The sequence below is a fragment of the Felis catus genome, chromosome B1 (assembly GCF_018350175.1).
Source record: "Felis catus isolate Fca126 chromosome B1, F.catus_Fca126_mat1.0, whole genome shotgun sequence".
Classification (NCBI taxonomy): Eukaryota; Metazoa; Chordata; class Mammalia; order Carnivora; family Felidae; genus Felis; species Felis catus.
This window is the reverse complement of record NC_058371.1, coordinates 111017207-111040942: the sequence shown is the minus strand read 5'-3', so window position 1 is coordinate 111040942 and position 23736 is coordinate 111017207. Positions and strand designations below refer to the sequence as shown.

Below are 23736 nucleotides of genomic sequence, written 5' to 3'. Positions count from 1 at the left end.
TAGGTGATCATTCATTTATGAATAAAGACAAAGAATGCCTGTTGACAGTCTGCATTACTATTATTTCTTTTTCTTGACTCATTTCACTGTCTAGAACTTGCTAGTTAATAGAAATGGATTAGAGCAGATATCCTTGCCTGGTTCTTGATCTTAGCAAGAAACTACTTACTCTTTCATCATTAGATATGATAATAGCTCTAGGTATTTAATAGACTCTACTTTTCAGGTTAAGAAAGTTCCCTTGCATTCCTAGTTTGCTGGAAATTTTTATCATTCATGGATGTTTAAATGTCATTTTTTCTGCATCTGGTGAAAAGATCATATGTATTTTCCTTTTTAGTCTATTGATATGGTAAGTTACACTGATTAATTATTGAGCCTGAACCAAGCTTACATTCCTGGGATAATCCAACTAGTTTATAATGTATTATCCTTTTTTTATATTACTAAATTTGATTAGCTAATATTTTGCTGAAGATATTTACATCTATGTTTACATGATATTTTGGTCTTAAGTTGTCTTTTCTTGAAATGCTTTGTCTAGTATTGGAATCACAATAATGCTGGTCTCATAAAATGAGTTGGGAAGTGTTCTTTTCTATTTTTCATAAGCATTCAAATAGAATTGGTATATTTCTTCCTGAAATGTTTGGTTGAATTCACAAGTGAAGCCATCTAAGCCTGGAGTTTTCCTTGTGGGAAGAAAGTTTTTAGCTACTAATTCAGTTTCCTTAATAGATACAGGATTACTTGATCTATCTCTCCTGGAGTGAACTTTGGTAGTTTGGGTATTTCAAGGAATATTTCCATTCACTCAAATTATCAAATTGATTGGCATAAAGTTGTTCACATATCAGCTTGTTTTCCTTTTAAGGTTTGTGAGGTCTGTAGTGATAGTGTTTATTTCACTTAAAATGTTTGTAATTTGTCTTCTCTATTTTTTTTATCATTCTAGCTAGTAGCTTAACAATTTTATTTATCTTTTCAAGGAAACAGCTTTTAATTTTTTTTAAGGTGCCAATTTTAAATACAGTTTTATTTAAGACATTGCATTTTCCACTTAACAATACAGTGCTTATAAAGTGCAATGTTGTATTTCCTTTCCTTGTGCACATATTCCATATTCAAGTATCAAGTATATTATTATCAAGTATCAAGTATCAAGTATATTAACTATAGCAGCTCAACCTCACTGCCATAGAATTTGCTACAAATTTGGGTCCTTCAAATGTTTTGTGTGGAACAATGCTAGACCTGTTCTCAGGTTGGCTTAATCAACCTCTTCAATGGTGGGCCCAGAGGAGGCACCACCAGAGTGGGGAGCTCCACCACCAGGGAAGCATCCAGGCATTCCTCCAGGCATGCCTTCTGCACTCTGGTACAGCTTCGTGATGATGGGATTGCAGACCTTCTCCAGCTCTTTCTGCTGATGTTCGAATTCTTCTTTTTCTACAGTCTGGTTCTTATCCAGTCAGTTGATGATCTCATTACACTTGTCCAGAATCTTCTGTTTGTCCTCATCATTGATTTTACCCTGAAGCTTTTCATCTTCGACAGTTGCTTTCATGTTGAATGCGTAAAATTCAAGGGAATTCTTGGAGGACACCTCGTCTCGCTGCTTCTCATCTTCAGCTTTGTACTTCTCAGGTTCCTGGACCATGCGCTCAATGTCTTCCTCGCTCAAGCGACCTTTGTCGTTTGTGATGGTGATCTTTTTCTCTTTTCCTGTGCTCTTATCCACAGCAGAGACATTGAGAATGCCATTAGCATCAATATCAAAGGTGACCTCTATCTGAGGAACACCATGGGGGGCAGGAGGTATGCCTGTGAGTTCAAACTTGCCCAGTAGGTTGTTATCCTTGGTCATGGCACACTCACCTTCATGAACCTGAATGAGCACACCAGGCTGGTAGTCATAGTAGGTAGTGAAGGTTTGGGTCTGTTTGGTAGGAATGGTAGTATTGAGCTTGATGAGAACAGTCATGACTCCACCTGCGGTTTCAATGCCAAGAGAAAGGGGAGTGACATCCAACAGCAGCAAATCTTGAACATTTTCAGATTTGTCTCCAGAAAGGATGGCTGCCTGCACAGCTGCACCATAAGCGCCAGCCTCAGCAGGGTTGATGCTCTTATTCAGTTCCTTCCCATTGAAAAAGTCTTGTAGAAGTGTCTGAATCTTGGGGATACGTGTAGAGCCACCCACCAAGACAATATCGTGGATCTGAGACTTGTCTAGCTTGGCATCCCGAAGGGCTTTCTCTACAGGGTCCAGGGTGCCACGGAACAGGTCAGCGTTTAATTCTTCAAACCGGGCACGAGTAATAGAGGTATAGAAGTCGATTCCTTCGTATAGAGAATCAATCTCAATACTGGCCTAGGTGCTGGAAGAAAATGTACGCCTGGCGCACTCGTATGCTGCACGGAGGTGACCGACCTCCCTCTTGTTCTCGCTGATGTCCTTCTTGTGTTTGCACTTGAACTCCGCAATAAAATGGTTTACCATTCGGTTGTCAAAGTCTTCTCCACCTAAGTGGGTGTCTCCAGCAGTAGATTTGACCTCCAAGATACCGTCTTCAATAGTGAGGATTGACACATCAGAAGTGCCACCTCCCAAGTCAAAGATCAGCACATTCCTTTTGGCTCCAACCTTTTTGTCTAAGTCCTAAGCGATAGCAGCAGCGGTTGGCTCATTGATGATTCGAAGTACATTAAGACCAGCAATAGTTCCAGCATCTTTGGTAGCCTGACGCTGAGAATCATTAAAATAGGCAGGTACTGTGACTACAGCATTGGTAACAGTCTTCCCAAGGTAAGCCTCTGCGATTTCCTTCATCTTTGTCAAAACCATAGAAGATACCTCCTCTGGATAGAAACTTTTGGTCTCTCCCTTGTATTCTACTTGGATCTTGGGCCTGCCAGCATCATTCACCACCATGAAGGGCCAATGCTTCATATCAGATTGGACAACAGCATCGTCGAATCTACGTCCAATCAGGTGTTTGGCATCAAAAACTGTGTTGGTGGGGTTCATTGCAACTTGATTCTTTGCAGCATCACCGATCAATCGTTCGGTGTCAGTAAAGGCGACATAACTTGGAGTGGTTCGGTTTCCCTGAACGTTGGCAATTATTTCCACTTTCCTGTGCTAGAAAACACCCACATAGGAGTAGGTGGTGCCAAGATCAATGCCAACTGCAGGTCCCTTAGACATAGTTGCTTCAGTATGGGCCCGGCCCCACTTGCCAAAGAAACAGCTACCTGGAGAGCTAACACCGCGTTGAATGAGCAACAGCTTTTAATTTTATTGACTTTCTTTATATCTCTCTGTTTCCTATTTCACCAATTTCTGTTGTTTTCATTATTTCCTTCCTTAAGCTTACTTTGCTCTTATTTTCTAGTTTCTTATGGTAAAAACTGAGGTCATTATTTGTGAATTTTCTTCTTTTTTGATACAGACATTTAATGCTATACATTTTTCTCTTAACAACTGCTTTAGATGTCCCAAGTTTTATATGTTGTGCTTTTACCTTTATTCAATTCAAAATACTCCACAATTTCCTTTATAATTTCCTTTAGAAATTTAGAATTGGGTTGTTTCATTTCCCAATATTGCGGGATCTTTCTAGACACTTTTCTGCTACTGATTTCCAGTTTCTTTTTTTTTAAATAAAACATTCACTCTTTTTGTGTGCATGACATGTGTTCATGAAAAAATACGTACAAGCAAACAGAAAAAAGCTCATGCCACAGAGAAATAAGCAGTTAACTTTTTGATATATGTATGTATGTATACGTACACACACATATTTAATCCTACATATGTGACCTGATACTAAATATACTGCTTTGTAATCACTTATGTTTTACTTTACAATATAGAATGAATATATTTTCATGCAGATGTGTCAAACTTTCCAATTGGAAAACAGATCTGGAGAATGAGTCGAAAATACAAAATACGGTGAGATGCTGGTAACAAGGAAACTACCTAAAACAAAATTCCACCAGATGATTAAAGGTAAAACAAAGGTCAAAGATACATTAGAAAACACTAACAGAAAGAAAACAGGGGCCAGATTTTAATATCAGACAAAAAAAGGAATTCAAGGCCTAAAGCACACACACAAGGTAAGGATGCCTGCGTGAATGTTTGCTTCCAATGCATCATCACGAACTTGTTTCTTACTCTTCTTATCTCTTCCCTAAGCATTTCCAATTCGTCCTCTCTTCTTATCATTTCTTCAAGGACCTAATGCCTCACAGGAGTTTCTTCCTTAAACCCCTGGCCAGGCTGGGTCAGCAGCCCTCCTCTAAGATTTCCGTCTGCTTCCCGGCTTACACCTTCTTTGGAAGGTTGAGGATTTCCTTCTGCCTTCTATGGTACATTTTCCAAAGGGCGGTCTGCCTTGGCCTTTGGCATGTTCTGTGGTTTTCCTTCATTATCTTCACGACTTTTACATGTTAAGTATTTTTCTGTTATTTCTTTTGAATAAATTAATCCTGCAGGGATCCAGGGGATTTTCCTATCTCTTCCCACACTCAATTTGTGTCATGCCCAAAATACCAAGAGTCCTGAAAGATCTGGGACACTTTTCTCCTCCAGTAAGGCCTAAAGCACACACACAGGCAATATGTAGTTTCTAGTTTAATTCTTTTGTGATCAAAGAACGTATATTTTTTATGACTGCAATCATTTTAAATTTGTAGAGATTTCTATATACAGTCTACGATGAATATTCTATCGGTACTTAAGGGATACCTGGGTGGCTCAGTCAGTTGAGCCTGCGACTTCGGCTTACATCATGACTCACGGTTGGTAAGTTCGAGCCCCACATCAGGCTCGATGTTGTCAGTGCAGAGCTCACTTAGGATTCTCTGTCCCCTTCTCTCTCTGTCCCTCCCCCTCCATCTGTCCCTCCTCTGCTTGCATGCTTTCTGTCTCAAAAATAAATAAACCTTTAAAAAAAAGAAAAAAAGAATGCATATTTTGCAGTTATTGAATGGAACACTCTATAAATATCAATTAGATCAAATTGATTATTTAGGTTTTGTAGATCCTTGGTGATTTTTTGATCTACTTTTTCTATCAATTACTGAAGTAGAAATATTGAAATGCCAATAATATTGTGAATTTGCCTACTTCTTTCAGTTCTATCAGTTTGTTTCAGTTTTCTCAAATTGTGTTATTAGGTATATAGATATTTACGATTGTCATACCTTTTTGATACATTGGTCTCTTTATCCCTGGTAAAATTTCTTGCTCTAAAGTCTACTTTCTCTGATAGGAATATAGACACTCAAGTTTACCTTTAGCTAATACATGGTTTATTTTTGTGCAACCCTCTTTCTTTTATCCAGGCTATGTCTTCAAATTTAAAGTACCCTTATTTTAGGCAAAATATAGTTGGGTCTTGTTTTTATATTCAGTCTAGCAAAGTCTGCCATCTGACTGGGGTGGTGGAAACATTTATTTTTAATGTAATTATTTATATAATTGAATTTAAATCTATCACCTTGCCCTTTGTTTCCCTTTTTCCCAGCACTAGACTTCATTACTTATTACTTGATGGGCAGCTCAAAGTGCAATGGAGAGGGTTGTCATTTCTCCTTGTCCATTTTCAGCCCAATGCAGGCTGTGAGTGCCCAGGACCTTGGGTGTGGGCTTTTTATTCCTGGTCTTCCCTGGCCCAGGAATCAAACTCTAGGTAGTCTTGGGCTGGGGAGAGTTTTCTGCCCCTCCTCTAGCCCCCTTTTCCTATTTACTCAATGCGAAGCTCATGGTAGGGGCAGATGGATTTCCTGTCCTTATCTCTGTGGCAAATGGCTTTTGCTTCTACCCCTCCCTCAGTAGAACCATATCTTTGCCCAGGTCTAGGGTAAGGAGTTTCCTCTTCTCTTAGAACAGCAGATGGTTTTTGCATCTAACACCCCCCCCCACACACACACACACACATTGGGTCCTAGGAGTAGAATGGTTTCCTGGCCCTCCCCCAGAGGTTTACAGCTTCTGTTTTGCTTTTCCAGAAAAGTCTGGAAAGTAGACAGATTTTCATGTCTGTGTGCCACCAAAGGACATGCTCTCAGATCTCCCTACTTGCACTCAATCTTTCTTTAGTATATGTGCTGCCGAAGCAAGCACACACTCAACCTTTCTTGTAAACATGATGAAGAGGCAATGGAAAACACTGACGAATGAATGAGGACTCTAGCACTCCCAAAGATCCTAACTTGTAATACTAGCCCAGCCTTTAAGATTTGTTAAAACCTAGTTTTTTTTCTTTTCTTGATTAATAGCAGCAACCTCTTCCTTTTGTGCTCTGCCAAAGGTGAAACAATTATATGTCTCATTTCTCCTTGGAGGGACTTGTCACCCTGTAGATTGTCTCTGCTTGCTTTGCAACCTCAACTCTCTGATGGACTCAATAAAATTTATGATTCCATAGATTACCTGGCTTTTTCTCATTGTTAGGGTGGGAGCAACATTGTTTTTGTGGTGGGCAATATGCAGGGAGATAGATGAATGAGACTGGCATAATGTTGATAATTGTTAAATCTGAGTGATGGCAAAAGGAGATTAATATTCTTTTTTGTTTCTACTCTTGTATATGTTTGAAGTTGTCCATAATAAGTTTTGCAACAATTAACTGAATATTAAAACATTTTTTTAAATTTATTTTGAAAGAGAGAGGAAGAGAGAGAGAGTGTGTGGGAGGGACAGAAAGAGGGAGACAGAGAATCCCAAAGAGGCTCTATGGCATCAGTGCAGAACACTATGCATGGTTCTATCTCAGGAACTGTGAGATCATGACCTGAGCCGAAATCAAAAGTCAGATGCTTAACCAACTGAGCCACCCAGGCACCCCTTGAAACATTTCAGAGATTAGGTTTCATATTCTATAAATTGCTTTATAATTAATATTTATTCTAAAACAGAATAGTCTTTGATAACTTGTATTTATAAACTAAAGGATTTCACCTCCAAGAGTAGAAGCTTAGAAACAGGGTGAGAAATTTGCCCCAACAATTAACTCTTAAGCTGTGATTATTGTATTTCTATCACATGACCTCTAAATTTTTTTTGGCTTTTTAAGTTTTTTTAATTTTATTTTTAAGTTTTTATCTTAATTCCAGTTAGTTCACAGACAGTGTTATATTAATTTCAGGTGTACAATATAACTCCACAGTTTCATACATCACCCTGTGCTCATCATAACAAGTGCACTCCTTAATCCTCATCACCTATTTAACCCATCCCTCTACCCACCTCCCCTCTGGTAACGATCAGATTGTTCTCTATAATTAAGAGCCTGTTTCTTGCTTTGCCTCTCTCCCCCTCATTTTTCCCCTTGCTTGTTTGTTTTGTTTCTTAAATTCCACATATAAGTGAAAGCATATGGTGTTGTCTTTTACTGACTGACTTATTTCACTTAGCATTATACTTTCTAGCTTCATTCATGTTGTTGCAAATGGCAAGATTTCTTTCTTTTTTATGGCTGAATAATATTCTATTGTATATAAACATCACATCTTATTTATCCATTAATCTATTGATGGACACTTAGACTGCTTCTGTATCTTGGCTATTGTAAATAATGCTGCTGTAAACATAAGGGTGCACGTATCCCTTTCGATTAGTATTTTTGTACTTTGGTGGGGGGGGGGGGCGGTAAATACCAGTAGTACAATTCCTGGATGGTAAGGTAGTCCTATTTTTAACTTGTTGAGAAACTTCCATACTATTTTCCACGATGGCTGCACCAGTTTGCATTCCCACCACCTGTGCCTAAGTGTTTCTTTTTCTCCACATCCCCACCAACACCTGCTGTTTTTTGTGTTGTTAATTTTAGCTATTCTGACAGGTGTGAGGTGATATCTCATTGTAGTTTTGACTTGCATTTCCCTCATGATGAGTTACAATGAGCATCATTGCTTGTCTGTTGGCCATCTGGATGTCTTCTTTGGGAAAATGTCTGTTCATATCTTATGCCCATTTTTTTAATTGAATTATTTGGGGGATATTGAGTTTCATAAATTCTTTAAATATTTTGGATACTAGACTTTATCAGTTATGTCATTTGCAAATATCTTCTCTTATTCCATAGGTTGTCTTTAAGTTTTGTTATTTCCTTCACTATGCAGAAGTTTTTTACTTTGATGTAATCCCAGTAGTTTATTTTTGCTTTTGTTTCCCTTGCCTCAGGAGACATATCTAGAAAGAAGTTGTTATAGCCAACATCAAGGAAGTTACTGCCTGTGTTCTCATCTAGGATTCTTATGGTTTTCTGTCATCCGTTTAGGTCTTTCATCCATTTTGAGTTTATTTTTGTGTATGGGGGTAGGAAAGTGGTCCAATTTTCATCCTTTTGCATGTTGCCATTCAGTTTTCCCAACACTGTTTGCTGGAGAGACTGTCTTTTTCCCATTGTATATTCTTTTCTGCTTTGTTGAAGATTAATTGGCCATATAATTCTGAGTTTATTTCTGGATTTTCTATTCTGTACCACTGATCTTTGTGTCTGTTTTGGTGCCAGTACCATATTGTTTTGATTACTGCAGGTTTGTAATATAACGTGAAGTCTATAATTGTGATGCCTCCAGCTTTGCTTTTCTTTTTCAAGATTGTTTTGGCTATTTGGGGTCTTTTGTGGTTCCATACAAATTTTAGAATTATTTGTTCCAGTTCTGTGAAAAATGCTGTTGGCATTTTGATAGGGATTGAATCAAATGTGTAGATTTCTTTGGGCAGTATCAATATTTTAACAATATTTGTTCTTCCAATCCATAAGTATGGAATATCTTTCCATTTCTTTGGGTCTTCTTGAATTTCTTTCATCAATGTTTCATAGTTTTTACAGGGCATGTCTTCCACCTATTTGGTTAGGTTTATTCCTAGTTATCTTATTATTTTGGGTTCATTTGTAAATGGGATTATTTTCTTAATTTCTCTTTCTGCTGCTTCATTATTAGTATATAGAAATGCAACAAATTTCTGTACATTGATTTTGTATCCTATTACTTTACTGAGTTGGTTTATCAGGTCTAGCAGTTTTTTTTGTAGAGTCTGTATATAGTATCATGTCATCTACAAATAGTGGAAGTTTTATTTCTTTCTAACTGATTTGGAGTCTTTTTATTTCTTTTCATTGTCTGATTGCTGTGGCTAGGACTTCTTGTACTATGTTGAATAAAAGTGGTGAGAGTAGACATCTTTGTCTTGTTCCTGACCTTAGGGGAAGAGCTCTCAGTTTTTTCCCATTAAGGATGATGTTGGCTATGGGTTTTTCATAGATGGCCTTTATTATATTGAGGTATGTTCCCTCTAATCCTATTTTGTTGAGGGTTTTTATCATGAATGAATGTTGTACTTTGTCAAACACTTTTTCTGCATCTATTGAAATGACCATATGGTTTTTATCCTTTCTCTTATTGATATGATGCATCACATTGATTGATTTGCAAATATAGGACCACACTTGCAACGTGGGATTAAATCCGATTTGATTATGGTGAATGATTTTTTTGTAATGTATTGTTGAATTTGGTTTGCTAGTATTTTATTGACAACTTTCACATCTCTGCTTATGAAGGAAATTGGCCTGTAGTTCTCTTTTTTAGTGGTGTTCTTATCTGATTTTGGTATCAGGGTATTGCTGGCCTCATAGAATGAATTTGAAAGTTTTCCTTCCTTTTCTATTTTTTGAAATAGTCTGAGAAGAATATATATTAACTCTTCTTTAAATGTTTGGTAGAATTCATTTGTGAAGGCATCTAGTCCTGGACTTAGTTTTGGGAATTTTTTGATTACTGGCTCAATTTCTTTGCTGATTATTGGTCTGTTCAAATTTTCTATTTCCTTCTGTAACAGTTTTGGCAGTTTTTACGTTTCTAAGAATTTATAAATTTCTTGTAGGTTGCCTAATTTTCTGGCATATAGCTTTTCATAATATTCTCTTATAGTTGTTTGTATTTCTCTGGTTTTGTCTGTTATTTCTCCTCTCTTGTGATTTTATTTATTTGAATCCAGTTTCTCTTTTTTTCTTGGTAAGTCTGGTTAGAGGCTTATCAATTTTATTGATTTTTTTCAAAGATGAGCTCCTCATTTCTTTGATCTGTTTTGTTTTTTTTTGTTTTTTTTTTAGTTTCTATACTATTTATTTCTACTCTAATTTTTATTATTTCTTCCCTTCTGCTAATCTTAGGTTTTGTTTGTTGCTCTTTTTCTAGCTCCTTTAGGTGCAAGGTTAGGTAGTTTATTTGAGATTTTTCTTCCTTCTTGAGAAAGGCCTGTATTGCTATAAACTTCCCACTTAGAACCACTTTTGCTGCATCCCACAGGTTTTAGACCATAGTGTTTTCATTTTCATTTGTTCCCATGTATTTTTTAAATTTCTTCTTTCATTTCCTAGTTAATCCATTCATTGTTTAGTAGCATGTTACTTAACCTCCATGTATTTTTGGTCTTTCCAGATTTTTTTTCTTGTGGTTGATTTCTAGTTCATAGCGTTGTGGTCAGAAAATATGCATGATATATTTCAATCTTCTTAAGTCTGTTGAGGTTTGTTTTGTGGGCTAATACATGATCTATCCTGGAGAATGTTCTGTGTATATTTGAAAAGAATATATATTCTGCTGTTTTATAGTGGAATGTTCTGACTATATATGTTAAATCCATCTGTTCCAGTGTGTCATTCAAAGCCATTGTTTCCTTATTGATGTTCTGTTCAGATGATCTGTCCATTGATGTAAGTAGGGTGTTAAAGTCCCCTACTATTGTTGCATTATTATCAATTAGTCCCTTTATGTTTGTTATTGACTGTTTTATGTATTTGGATCTCCTATGTTGGGTGCATAAATATTTTCAATTGTTATATCTTCTTGTTGGATTGTCCTCTTTATTATTATATGGTGTCCTTCCTTGTATCTTATTACAGTATTTATTTTAAAATCCATTTTGTCCAATATAAGTATTGCTACTCTGGCTTTCTTTTGACATCCATTTGCATGATAGACGTTTCTCCATCGCCTCACTTTCAATCTACAGGTGTCTTTAGGTCTAAAATAGGCTAATGGAGCATTGGGAGCATATGGATAGGTCTTGTGGGTTTTTTTTAATCCACTCTGTCATCTTATGTCTTTTGAGTACAGCATTTAGTCCATTTACATAGATTGTATTTGCTGCCACTTTATTGATAAATATGTATTTGCTGCCACTTTATTACTTGCTCTGTGGTTGTTTCTGAAGATTTTCTCTGATTTTTTTTCTTGTCTTTTTCCCTTTCATGTTTTGCTGATTTTCTTTAGTAATATATTTCTTTCTCTTTATTCTTTGCATATTTATTAGTGGTGTTTGATATATGGTTACCCTTACGTTTATATATAACTACCTCATGACCTCTGCATTTAGTAATCTTGTTTGCTGATGTTGTTAACTTCACTCAGTGTAGAGAAATTAATTTTCTTGTCAAATAAACTTTGAATGTTTTTCTTTCTTTCTTTCTTTCTTTCTTTCTTTCTTTCTTTCTTTCTTTCTTTTTTTACCAGCTATTGCAAATAACTTGTATAGATTTCAGTCTTGGAAGGAAGGACCCCAATTATGAAGAAATTTTATGAAATATCCAGTTGTTAATAAAAGACTCCCCTATTTCTTAAAATGGGTTCTTTTTCTTTGCATGACTCTAATGTTCTCCAAATGCCCATTCATTGGGTTAACTGTTTGTAACGTGCACAGTATGTGCCAGGCACCATGGTAGAAACTTTTATATATATTACCTTCACACCACATAGCCTCTCGTTCTGTTTCTTGTTGACGTTATCTGCTACTCTGTTCTGATTCTAAATTCTAGTGTCTCTAGGTCTGACCTTTGTCCACGGGTTGAAGGCTGCATTTCCAATAGATTTCTGTTTTGTTTTTTTTTTTCATATTGTCCTCGCTTGTGCCTCAAGCTTAATATGTCTGACATAGGAAGCATACTATTGATGCCATTCCAGCTGCCATTTTATACCACACCAGAAAATATGTGGTAAAAAATTACCAGAGGAAATTTTACAGAATATTTCAAGTCATTCTAAATATTGAAAAAATTCTATATACCTCAAGCCCTATAAAATTGTATCTTTAATGATTTGATATTCCTTACCTATGTTATTGACATGCTAAGAAGAAAATAAAATGCAGCTAAAAAACCATCACAAAAGATATTAAGCATTCACGATAAGTTGAACATATGAAAACTAAATTCATAAAAAGGATGAATTCCACCGAATTTGGAAGAAGAAGTTAATAAAAACCATTCTCTGAGTTAACTTTTACAGTGTTAGAGTGGTCCCCCAAATTCCATCAAAAAGACCATAACTCTTAATTTTAAAATCAAGGAGAATAAATATAAAGGTAAGCTTTTGGTATTTTTTATTGTTGTCTATGATGGTGTCATGCTAAGCAACTAACTGAAGAGTGGTGATCATTATAGAGTCTACAATAAGAGAGACAAAGAGCCATGATTTCTCAATATTTATCCACTTTATCCACAGCAGAAGGTATGCTGATTGATCAGTTCAAATATCTGGGTCAGACTTACTATGTCTTTATAGTAAGAAGCTATTCTAGTTTGATGACGACTTTCCACAGGCTCACCTAGACACTTTTGCTTTTAAGTATACCAAGTGGTTTTCATTATTGGGAGAAAATACACTTGAAACCCAAGTCCCAGATAACTGAAAAATTGAATTCCTCTGCCTTGAAGCTAAGACCTGGGCCTTTAACCAGAGGTGACACAGCCCCTCCCTGTGGCTAAACAAACAGAACCTTCTAAACTAGATTGTAGAGTGATAGAATGCCATTTAAGTATTTTAACTAGGGGATAATAGAAATTTTGAAGATGTTGAAGAACTTTTGAAGTATTATTCTGGTTTTGATATGGAAAAGAGATTGGATTGAGGGATAGAGTGGATGTGAATAATTGCAGTGATACACATGAGATATGTTCATAATTGAACTAAAGTAGTGGCAGTGAAGATGGGGGTAAATGGATGTATTCAAGAAATATTCGAGAGACAAAATCAACAGGACTTGGTGAAGTAATTGAATATGGGGATGAAGAAGAAGGGATTCACGGATGGCTTCTAAGTTTTTGTGCACTAAATTAATGGTGGTACCATTAATTGTGAAAGGGGACACTGGAAGGGTAACCAGGCATGGTGTGTATCAGCAGAAGCAACTGAAACCAATTTTAGCTATGTGTGTTAGTTTGGCTTTCCCTGAAAGCAGAACTTGAGATAAGGACTTGGGTACCATTTATTTGGGAGTTGATTTGGATATTATTTATCTGGGAGTTGATACCAGAAAGCAGGATTGATGGAGCGGAGACAGTGTGATGGGAAAGGTGAAAAGGCAATTTAAAGGCATGTTATCAGGTCTCTATCATGGAATAATGCTCACCACCAAGACATCCTAAGAAGTGTATAGAAAACCTTCCCATATTATCTGCCTAAAGGTCAAGAAGAAGCAGATTTATCTATCTGCTATTTTCCTCATTGGCTGAGGATTACCCCCCAGGAGCATTAACCATACGCTTCTGAGCTATGCTACGCGAGAGTAAATGGACTCCAGCAGCATCAGACAAGGCCCTTGGGCAGAAAGTTGTAAGACAAGTGGCTCTTGCTTGAGGGATGTTGTCAGAGTGAGGAGAGTATGGCCTTGCACAGAAATGTTCATGTCAGCTATAGCTGAAATCAGAGATGGATCGAGAAGATGCAATATAGGGCACTGGGGCAGCATCTATACTAGCTTAAGAAAAACAACCAAAGTAAAAGTAAAAGGACATTACAGAATGGACATTAGATTATAAGACCAGACTTGAAAAATGGATAAAAACCAAGGTCATTCCAGAAGGATAAAAAGCAAGAAGCACTACAACTCTTGAAAGAAATGAAAAACGCTACCATAATATGTTCTGTTCTCTGAGCTTTGCTATATCTTACATGCCATTCCTTTGACCAGAATGGCCTTCTTCACTCTCTCTCCCCAATTATAACTTTAAAGTACTTACACGTATGAAAAACTAATGAGAACTTACAAATGGAAATAAAATATGTTCAAGAAGAAATTTGACAAATATGATATTATAGTCCTATAACAATTATAGGACTACATTGTTATAATTGAAATAAGAGAAGTTAGACCTATTCCTTCATTAGGACCTGAAAGTAAAGTCTAAGAAAGCAGTTAGTTGTTGAGGAATATTATGTGTAGTAGGGGAAAGAGCAGAAGGATACGAATACATACATATTTACCATCAAAACCTTGTATAATGAAGATGGTTCATCATGAGACATCAAATATTTTAAAAACTGCTGAGTATAAGGTAACACAAGCACTCTCAGGCACATAATCCAATGATGTTGTGAAATTTTATTTGAAGCAACTGTATTATTATTGATAAGAAAATTCGCAACTAGAACACCTGTTACAATAACATCAAAGTCTATTACATTACAGCTATGATAAAAGTCACCTTGCATACTGGGGCACCTGGGTGGCTCAGTTGGTTAAGCATTCAATTCTTGATTTCAGCTCAGGTTATGATCTCACAGTTCATTGGATCAAGCCCCACCTCCCTGCTGTCAGCACGAAGCCTGCTTGGGATTCTCTCTCCCTTTCTCTCTGCACCTCCCCCGCTCACGTGTGCACTTTCTCTCTCTCTCTCTCAAAATAAATAAATAAATATTTTTTTTAACAATCACCTTGGATACCAGATAGGATACAGGAATGATAAAAGCAAGACAAATTAGAAATAGAATGTCTTACTGCCTAACTCAGAAATGTTTTTCTAAACTCTGTTACAATTAGCAGCAGACTGGCAAGGCATGGATCTGCTCTGAAGTTCTCAGGGTATAAGACTCCAAAAATGGCAGGTAGCAGGAAAGTGTGGAGAGCAGTGCTAGAGTGTCCTTCTCACCCCAATTGGAATTTTAAAAATAGTCTACCACTGCAGAACAGCAGACAGCTTTCTTCCACAGAGAAATGCTAGAAGAATATGGAATACAGTCCCTAGTGAATAAATAGGGAGTTTATTTATTTCAATGTTATACCAGTTGAAATTTTATTATCTACTTGGTCTAAATCTTTTCCATAAGAACTCATCTCCAATCTTAGCGTGAAAGTAAACAGGAAAATAAAGTCCTACATACATTCAATTTGGAAGAGGTATTAGATATTATCTAACCATGTTCTTTTTCACAAATGAGAAAACCTAATGCAAATAGTGAAGTTAATAAATTCCTTAATGAACAATAAAATAACTTGAAAAGTACCTAGCAGAACATAGCACCCATCAGTCACTCAAAAGGTGGTATTTATTAGAAGTATGACTAATACTGCTATTTTTGGTAAATGCTATTATGTTAACAATAGTAATTAGGTATATCTTTATTCAGTGAGTTTTATATGCCAGATGTTGGTCTTGGCTTGGGATATTAAAATGACTAAAACACAATCCTTGTTTTGAGCTTCAGGTGTTTACATCCTACTGGATGATTAAATAGAATAAGTAAAAGAATAAATTGCAACATGGGGGATAAATGCAATACCATAAGTATTATAAAGCATTATTAATAAAATTTTGTGGGAATGCAGGCCTTGTTATTCACAGTCCTCTGCTCTTTCTAGTCAATCATTTTGTCTATTCATATGGCCCAACACACACACACACACACACACACACACACACACACACACACACACACACAAAATCAGCGTCAGACTACAAAAAGATACATCTATATTCCAAATTAGAGAAGCACTGAAATAAAAGTGAAATAAATCTTGTCACATGTATTTTTCACAGCATGGCTACTATGAAAATCGGTATTTGAAGCTTAAAACTTTTGTGGTTCAAATTTAAAAAAATGACATGTGCCGCATAGGTTTTTCCATTTACTTTAATAACATTCTAGGTATCAAAGAGGAAATAAAACCTATATAATATTAATAAGCTCTAAATATAAACTTTATTTGCAGCTTTTAGATTAATTATGCGAATCCATACTTACAAAGATTATTTTTGTTTAGATTAGGATCTCAGCATCTGCACATTAAGCAAAGTGTTAAATGCATTAAGCCTAGAAAGCTTCCTGATATATGTGGTAGAGGACATCTCTTTTCTACTCAGCATCCTTTCCTCTGGAAGACGCTCATCCAATCCATACTAATATGTTCAGTTCTTATAAAGCAGGTAGGTTTGATTGGTTATAAAGCAAGACCAATCAAAATATCTCTGAATCATCAGAGATTTCATATCTGATCACTAGGATGAAGTGCAATGTTCTCTTTTTCTGAAAAAAAAAATGACTTGTAAAATGAAGCAGCTCTGAAGCTAACAATAGGTATCTTTCCATTATGATACTTTCTGAAAATGACATAAGGCAGAGATGGGCAATCTGAGCAATAGACAGACACAGAGTCCTAAGACATTATTTCAACCCCCCGGATGTGACTTAAAGCTCTAGCTCCTCCCACAGATGTGTGAGAGATTTCCAGAAGTGAGCCAAAACAACTCATTTTCTACTTCCGTATGTGTAAGTTGAGTTTGTTGTTTGCAACCAAAAGGTCCTGACCCTAACATGCAGGTAGTACACAACATTTATTGCTATTATTATTTAACAATTATTCAGCACCAGCAAAACATTGTAAAAGGTATTGTACAATATAAAACATATGTTTAGCATCACAATTTCTATCACCTAGGAACTTACCATTCAAGTTAGGTCATCAAAATAAGAAAGATATTTATTCTTCGGCCAGGAAAGAAACCAAGGTCAATAGAAAGGGAAAGATTATGATACTACACTGATCACCCTGAAGTGCTTTTCCTCTGACTTTTCCCTTACCAGTTTGGAAGACAATCTGCAGAAGTTGTGCTAGATTAAATCAAGTGTGAGAAGGTAAATTAATGTCCAATTGGAGGATAATTAAACTACCACATACTCATAAAACTAGGTATTAACAGCAGTAAATAAGTGAACCATAACTTCACACATTCATATTGATGAATCTCAAAAAACATGATGTTGAGTATATATTAATACACAATATAGGTTATATATTAATATTTATAATAATACATACTTGTTAATAATGTATTAACATGTAAATATTAATGGTATATTATATGCAGTAAAACTATGATGAAAAGTGAAGAAATGATAAAATTAATATTCAGAATAGCTGTGACCTTTGGCAGAAAGGGAGAGGGCTGTGACTGGACAAAGGCATCTCAGAGGCATGGTTTATGTTCTGTTGCTTAACCTGGGGTTCTGATATCTGGGTATATTAGTTCTTATTGTTGCTATCACAGATTACCACAAATTTAGTAGTTTAAACCAACACCAATTTACTATCTTGCAAATTTCAAGTTCAGAAATCTGAAATGGGTCTTATGGGACAAGAATTAAAATGTTGCCAAAGCTGAGATCTTTCTAGGATCTAGGGTAGAGTATGTTTTTTGGCTTTTCCATCATCTAGAGTCTGCTGCGTTCCTTGATTTCTGCTACATTGCTCCACCCCCTGCTTCCATCATCACATCTCCTCTGATTCTGACCTTCCCTCATAATTACATTAGGCGCACACATCGAGAAGAATATCCCCATCTCAAAATCTTTAACTTAATCCTACCTGCAAAGTCCCTTTTGCCATGTAAGGTAAGATATTCACATATTCCAGGGATTAGGACATAGACATTTTGGTGGATACATTATTCTTTCCAATATACTGTGTGTTTGCTTTATTCTGTAGGTCTCATTTATATGTTATATATACATATTTGCAGTGGATGCTGTGGTATGCCACCCAGATCTCTGTTCAGACCTCGAGCATTCATTTCCCTGGCTTTTGGGAAAACAGGCAGTTGACGATTCCCAGTTGAGTTCACTCCAGGAATTGCCCTTATCCAAAGAGAGTCACCTCACACAAGGCCTTGCTCCTTCCCCAGACTAAGTCTGCATCCCATGACTGGTATATAGGAGTGTATAAGGCCTGGTCTCCAGAGTTACCAACTCTTCCGTCTCCCCAGTCTTCTTTTTTCCCTTTGGTAAAGTTTCTAAGATTCTTTTACTTTTTTTTTTTTTAATTTCAGTGTAGATAACACATATTGCATTAGTTGCAGGTGTACAACATAGTGATTCAACAAGTTTAAACATTATGTTATGTGCACCGTAAGAGTAGCTACCGTATGTCACCATACAATGCTATTATCTCATTGACTACACCCCTCATGCTGTACCTTTTATTCCTGTGGTTTATTCATTTCATAACTGGAAACCTGTACCTCTCACTCCCCTTCACCCATCATCCCCCCACCATGGTAACAATTAGTTTGTTCTCTATGTTTACAGGTGTGATTCTGCTTTTTGTTTGTTTATTAATTTTTTTTAGATTCCACATGTAAGTGAAATCATATGGTATTTGTCTTTCTCAGTCTGACTTATTTCATTTAGCATCTACCCTCTAGGTCTATCCACATTATCACAAATGGCATGATCTCATCCTTTTTATGACTGCTTAATATTCCATTGTATACACCATATCTTCCCTACCCATTCAAAGCTGTAGTAGTACTCAAAACAGTATAATACTGGCATAAAAATAGACACAGAAATCAATGTAACAGAATAGAAAACCCAGAAATAAACCCAAAATTATACTGTCAAGTAATCTATGACAAAGGAAGCAAGAATATGTAACAGGGAAAAGACAGTCTTTTCAATAAATGGTGCTGGGAAAACAGGACAGCTACATGTAAAAGAATGAAAGTGGACCACTTTCTAATACCATAGACAAAAATGAATTCAAAATGGATTGAAGAACTAAATGTGAGACCTGAAACCATAAAAACCCTAGAAAAGAACACAGGCAGTGATTTCTCTGATATCAGCCATAGCAACATTTTTCTACATATGTCTCCTAAGGCAAGGGAAACAAAAGCAAATATAAACTATTGGGATTGGGACACCTGGCTGGCTCAGTAAGTAACGCATGAGACTCTTGATCTCAGGGTTGTGAGTTCAAGCCCCACAATGGGTGTAGAGATTAGTTAAAAATAAAGCCTTAAAAAAATAAAAAGCTTTCATACAGTAAAAGAAACCATCAATTAAAAACAAAAAAAGGCAACCTACTGAATAGAAAATATTTGCAAATGATCTATCTGATAAGGGGTTAATATCCAGAATATGTAAAGAACTTATTCAACTCAACATACACACAAAAAACAAACAACTTGATTTTAAAAATGCTAGAGGACCTGATTAGACATTGTTCCAAAGAAGACATCCAGATGGCCAACAGACACATGAAAAGATGCTTAACATCACTCATCACCAGGAAAATGTAAGTTAAAACCACAATGAGACATCACCTTACACTTGTCAGAATGGCTAAAATCAATACGACAAGAAATAAGAAGTGTTGGCAAGAATGTGGAGAAAAGGGAACTTTTGTGCACTATTGGTGGGAATGTAAATTGGTGCAAGCATTGTGGAGAAAAGCATGGGTCTTCTTCAAAAAATTAAAAATAAAAATACCAGATGATTCAGTAATTCCACTACTGTGTATTTACCAATAGAAAAAAAAAACATTAATTTGAAAAGATATATGGACCTCTATATTTACTGCACCATTATTTACAATAGCCAAGATATGGAAGCAACATAAGAGACCCTGTCCCTAAACTTAACTTTCTTCCCTTCCCTTACAGGTGTTGACTCCAAGAACATGTCCCAGTAAACTCCCTAAGCATAAATCTCTCTCCCAGAGTGTGTTTCCTGATCTAAGATAATATTATATTATAAAGAGAAAATATTTCATGATCATTTAAAAATTGTTAAAGACTACTTAGGGTACTTAGTAGAGAATAAATAAATTCAAAAACAAAAACAAGATGAATTGGAGTAAAAAGAAACTAGAAGCACAAAGTCCAATTAAAAACAGTGTAGATATTGAGGCATCTCGGTGGCTCAGTCAGTTGAGCAACCAACTCTTGATTTTGGCTCAGGCCATGATCCCAGGGTTGTGGGATGGAGCTCTGGGTTGGGCTCTGTGCTGAGCATGGAGCCTGTTTGGGATTTTCTCTCTTCCTCTTTCCCTCTCCCACCCCCTGCTTGCCCACATGCTCATGCATGCTCTCTCTCTCTCAAAATAAATAAATAAATAAATAAATAAATAAACAAACAAATAAAATAAAATAAAATAAAATAAAATAACACTGTAGATATCTAGGGGTATTAAAAGCTTGGATTGAGAAGTTAACAGTGGACTTGGAAAGAATTAGACAATCCAAAATTTCAAAATAATTTTCAATAGGAGTTAGCAACTGAAATATTTAGGGAAATCCAGATTAACTCTCTTAATTTGGGTTTCTGAATTTAGTTTTAATTCTACTTCCTAGCTTCTTGGGTTGTGGTTTCCTTGCCATGAAATGAGGTGATTGGCTGTTAATTTCTAGTCTAAATAGTTCTAAAAGTCTTTTAATCTGAAAAAGAAAGCAGAAGTAAACCAAACAATTTGACTTTGGAATAAACACTATCTTTTGTTCCAATAGCTAACAGGCACTCAACATGGTTCTCAAGCTCTGAAAGAAGAATCATGGAAAAATTCAGTCTTCCTTAGACAGTCAGTGATAGTTTAAAATCTGTATTTGAAAATATTTTCCTCTCTACTGACGAAAATCCAAACAAGTCCTGACTTTCCTATTTACATTGTGTAAATTTCAAATACAACATCATTGAAGATTAACTCAATTTATTTCCTTATCTATTACTCCCTTTAGAATAATAAAAATTTTTTTAGATCCATGGATAAATGTATATTTCCATGTCATAACTTGTTTTAGAATAGTACTTTTCATGTCTATTATGTCATTACAAACAGTAAATAAAATATTCTATATTATATACAGCTAAATATCCACAACAGTGAGAATTTATTCAGCTAAGGAAAATACATTATATAAACTGGCAAACATGAGCTGATGCTCCCTGTAATCACTGAGCCATTAGATTGGAACCAGCCCTAGCAGCATAGATCTAACCATCAAGAGCTCACAGACTGGAAAGAAGTCCACTATGGAGTAACACTTGTTCATAGAAAGTGCAGGCTATGTGACAGACACTGTACGTGTATATAGAAATCTAGTCTTGGCCTAAAGCCTCAACACAATTTTAGAACTCACTAAGTACTCTGAACTAAAAATAACAAATCCAAAGCCGAAGAATCATTGAAAAACCAAACAAACCAAACAACCTCCTTAAGGTCACAAAAAGTGCTATTTTAGACTTGTTCTTTAGTTCCTATGTCCAACTTGATGTTACCCTCATAGAACTCTACATAAAGAAAAAATAATGTCTTTGAAATCCTATTTGGTGAGGTCCCCATAGTTTATTTTTGCTTTTATTTCCCTTGTCTCAGGAGACATATCTAATAAGAAGTTGCTATGGCTGATGTCAAAGAGATTACTGCCTGTGTTCTCCTCGAGGACGTTGATGGTTTTCTGTCTCATATTTAGATTTTTCATCCACTTTGAATTTATCTCTGTGTATAGTGTAAGAGGAAGCAATATAAGAGACCCTGTCCCAATTTCATTCTTTCACTTGTTGCTGTCCAGTTTTCCCAAAACCATTTGTTGGTGAGACTGACTTTTTCCCACTGGATATTCTTTCCTACTTTGTCAAAGATTAATTGGCCATATAGTTGTGGGCTCATTTCTGGGTTTTCTATCCTGTTCCATTGATCTTTGTGTCTGTTTTTGTGCAGTAACACACTGTCTTGATCACTATTGCTTCATAATATAACTTGAAGTCAGAAATTATGATGCCTCCAGCTTTGCTTTGCTTTATCAAGATTGTTTTGCCTGTTTGGGGTCTTTTGTGGTTCTATATAAATTTTAGGATTGTTTGTTCTATCTCTGTAAAAAATGCTTGTGGTATTTTGATAGGGATTGCATTAAATGTGTAGATTGCTTTGGGTAATATAGACATTTCAACAATATTTGTTCTTCCAATCCATGAGCATGGAATGTTGGGACTTTATCAAAATAAAAAGCTTCTGCACACTGAAGGAAGCAATCAAGAAAACTAAAAGGCATCCTATGGATTGGGAGAAGATATTTGAAAATGACACATCTGATAAAGGCTAGTATCTAAAATATATAAAGAACTTATAAAACTGAACACCCAAAACAAATCATCCAGTTAAAAAATGAGAAGACAAGAATAGACATTTTTCCAAAGAAAGCATACAGATGGCTAACAGACACATGAAAAGATGCTCAACATCACTCATTATCAGAGAAATACAAATCAAAACTACAATGAGAAATCATCTCACACCAGTCAGAATGACTAAAATTAACAACACAGGAAAAAACAGGTGTTGACGAGGATGACGAAAGGGGAACTCTCTTACACTGTTGGTAGGAATGTAAACTAGTGCAGCCACTCTGGAAAACAGCATGGAGGTTCCTCAGAAAGTTAAAACTAAAACTACCTTATGATCCAGCAACTGCACTATTAGGTATTTACTGAAAGGATACAAAAATACTGATTTGAAGGGATACATGCACCCCGATAATAGAAAGAGCCCAAATATCCATTGACTGATGAATGGATAAAGAAGAAGTGGTATGGTGTGTGTGTGTGTGTGTGTGTGTGTGTGTGTGTGTGTGTAATGGAATATTAGTCATAAAAGAGTAAAATCTTAACATTTGCAACTATGTGGATGGAGCCTGAGAATACTATGCTAAGCGAAATAAGTAAGTCAAAGAAAGACAAATACCATATGATTTCACTCATATGTGGAATTTAAGAAACAAAACAAATGAATATGGGGGGAATAAAAGAGAGGCAAACCGGGAAACAGACTCTTAATTATAGAGAAGAAACTGAGGGTTACTGGAGGGGAGATGGGGGGAGGGTGGGTAAATAGGTGATAGGGATTAAGGGGGTCACTTGTGATGAGCACTAGGTGTTGTATGTGATGAATCACTAAATTCTGCACATGAAACTAATATTACACTGTATGTTAACTAACTGGAATTTAAATAAATATTAGAAGAGAAAAAAAAAAAAGAAATCCTATTTGGGCCCAAGTCATAATCTTGTCACATGTTGGCTTTGTGAACTTGGATGACACCTAATTCTTTTAACTTCAGCTTTCTCATTTGGTAATCTAACATAACTCATGGAGAATGAGAAGTTTTATTATAAAAAAAAATGTCACCTGTGAGGGAGGGTCTAAAACAGGTTTTAACAAAACCATACAATTAAATAAAACCGAAAATCAATATGGTAATAAAAAGGGCACCCTCTAGCTCCAAAACACCCATTTAAGTCTGCTCATTCTGCATGGCCTCATATCCGTTATAGAATGTCTTCTATGTTGGAAAAACTTGTAGCACCTGGCCAGGGCCAAAGGTGGCCTTCATTACCGGCTATTAACTGATTTCTGTTTCTCCATGGCTTCTGAGTCAAAGTCCTAAGGGACAACAGCTATTTACCAACCAGTATGAAAACATTCCAGTATCTTAACAATAGTAAATGCCATAGTTGTGTGACTTTCTAGATAGTAGATACAGCAGATACCTTTACTTTGCTCTCACAATATTTTAGCTGGGTATTGGTTTATTTTCTCTCAACACTTGGAATATATTATTCCATGGTCTTCTGGATTTCATTACTGCTGTTGAGTAGTCT

At 36.0% G+C, this 23736-nt stretch overlaps 1 protein-coding gene and 1 pseudogene across 1 annotated transcript; both read right to left on the bottom strand.

The window, feature by feature from the left end:
• Window positions 1–1013: 1013 nt before the first annotated feature.
• On the bottom strand, window positions 1014–3226 carry LOC101080710 (heat shock cognate 71 kDa protein-like). Its single transcript, XM_045056007.1, is given in 1 exon segment — window positions 1014–3226. A coding segment is annotated over 1 exon segment (1941 nt). The 5' UTR covers window positions 3212–3226; the 3' UTR covers window positions 1014–1270.
• On the bottom strand, window positions 3030–23500 carry LOC123385149 (annotated as a pseudogene).
• Window positions 23501–23736: the final 236 nt, after the last annotated feature.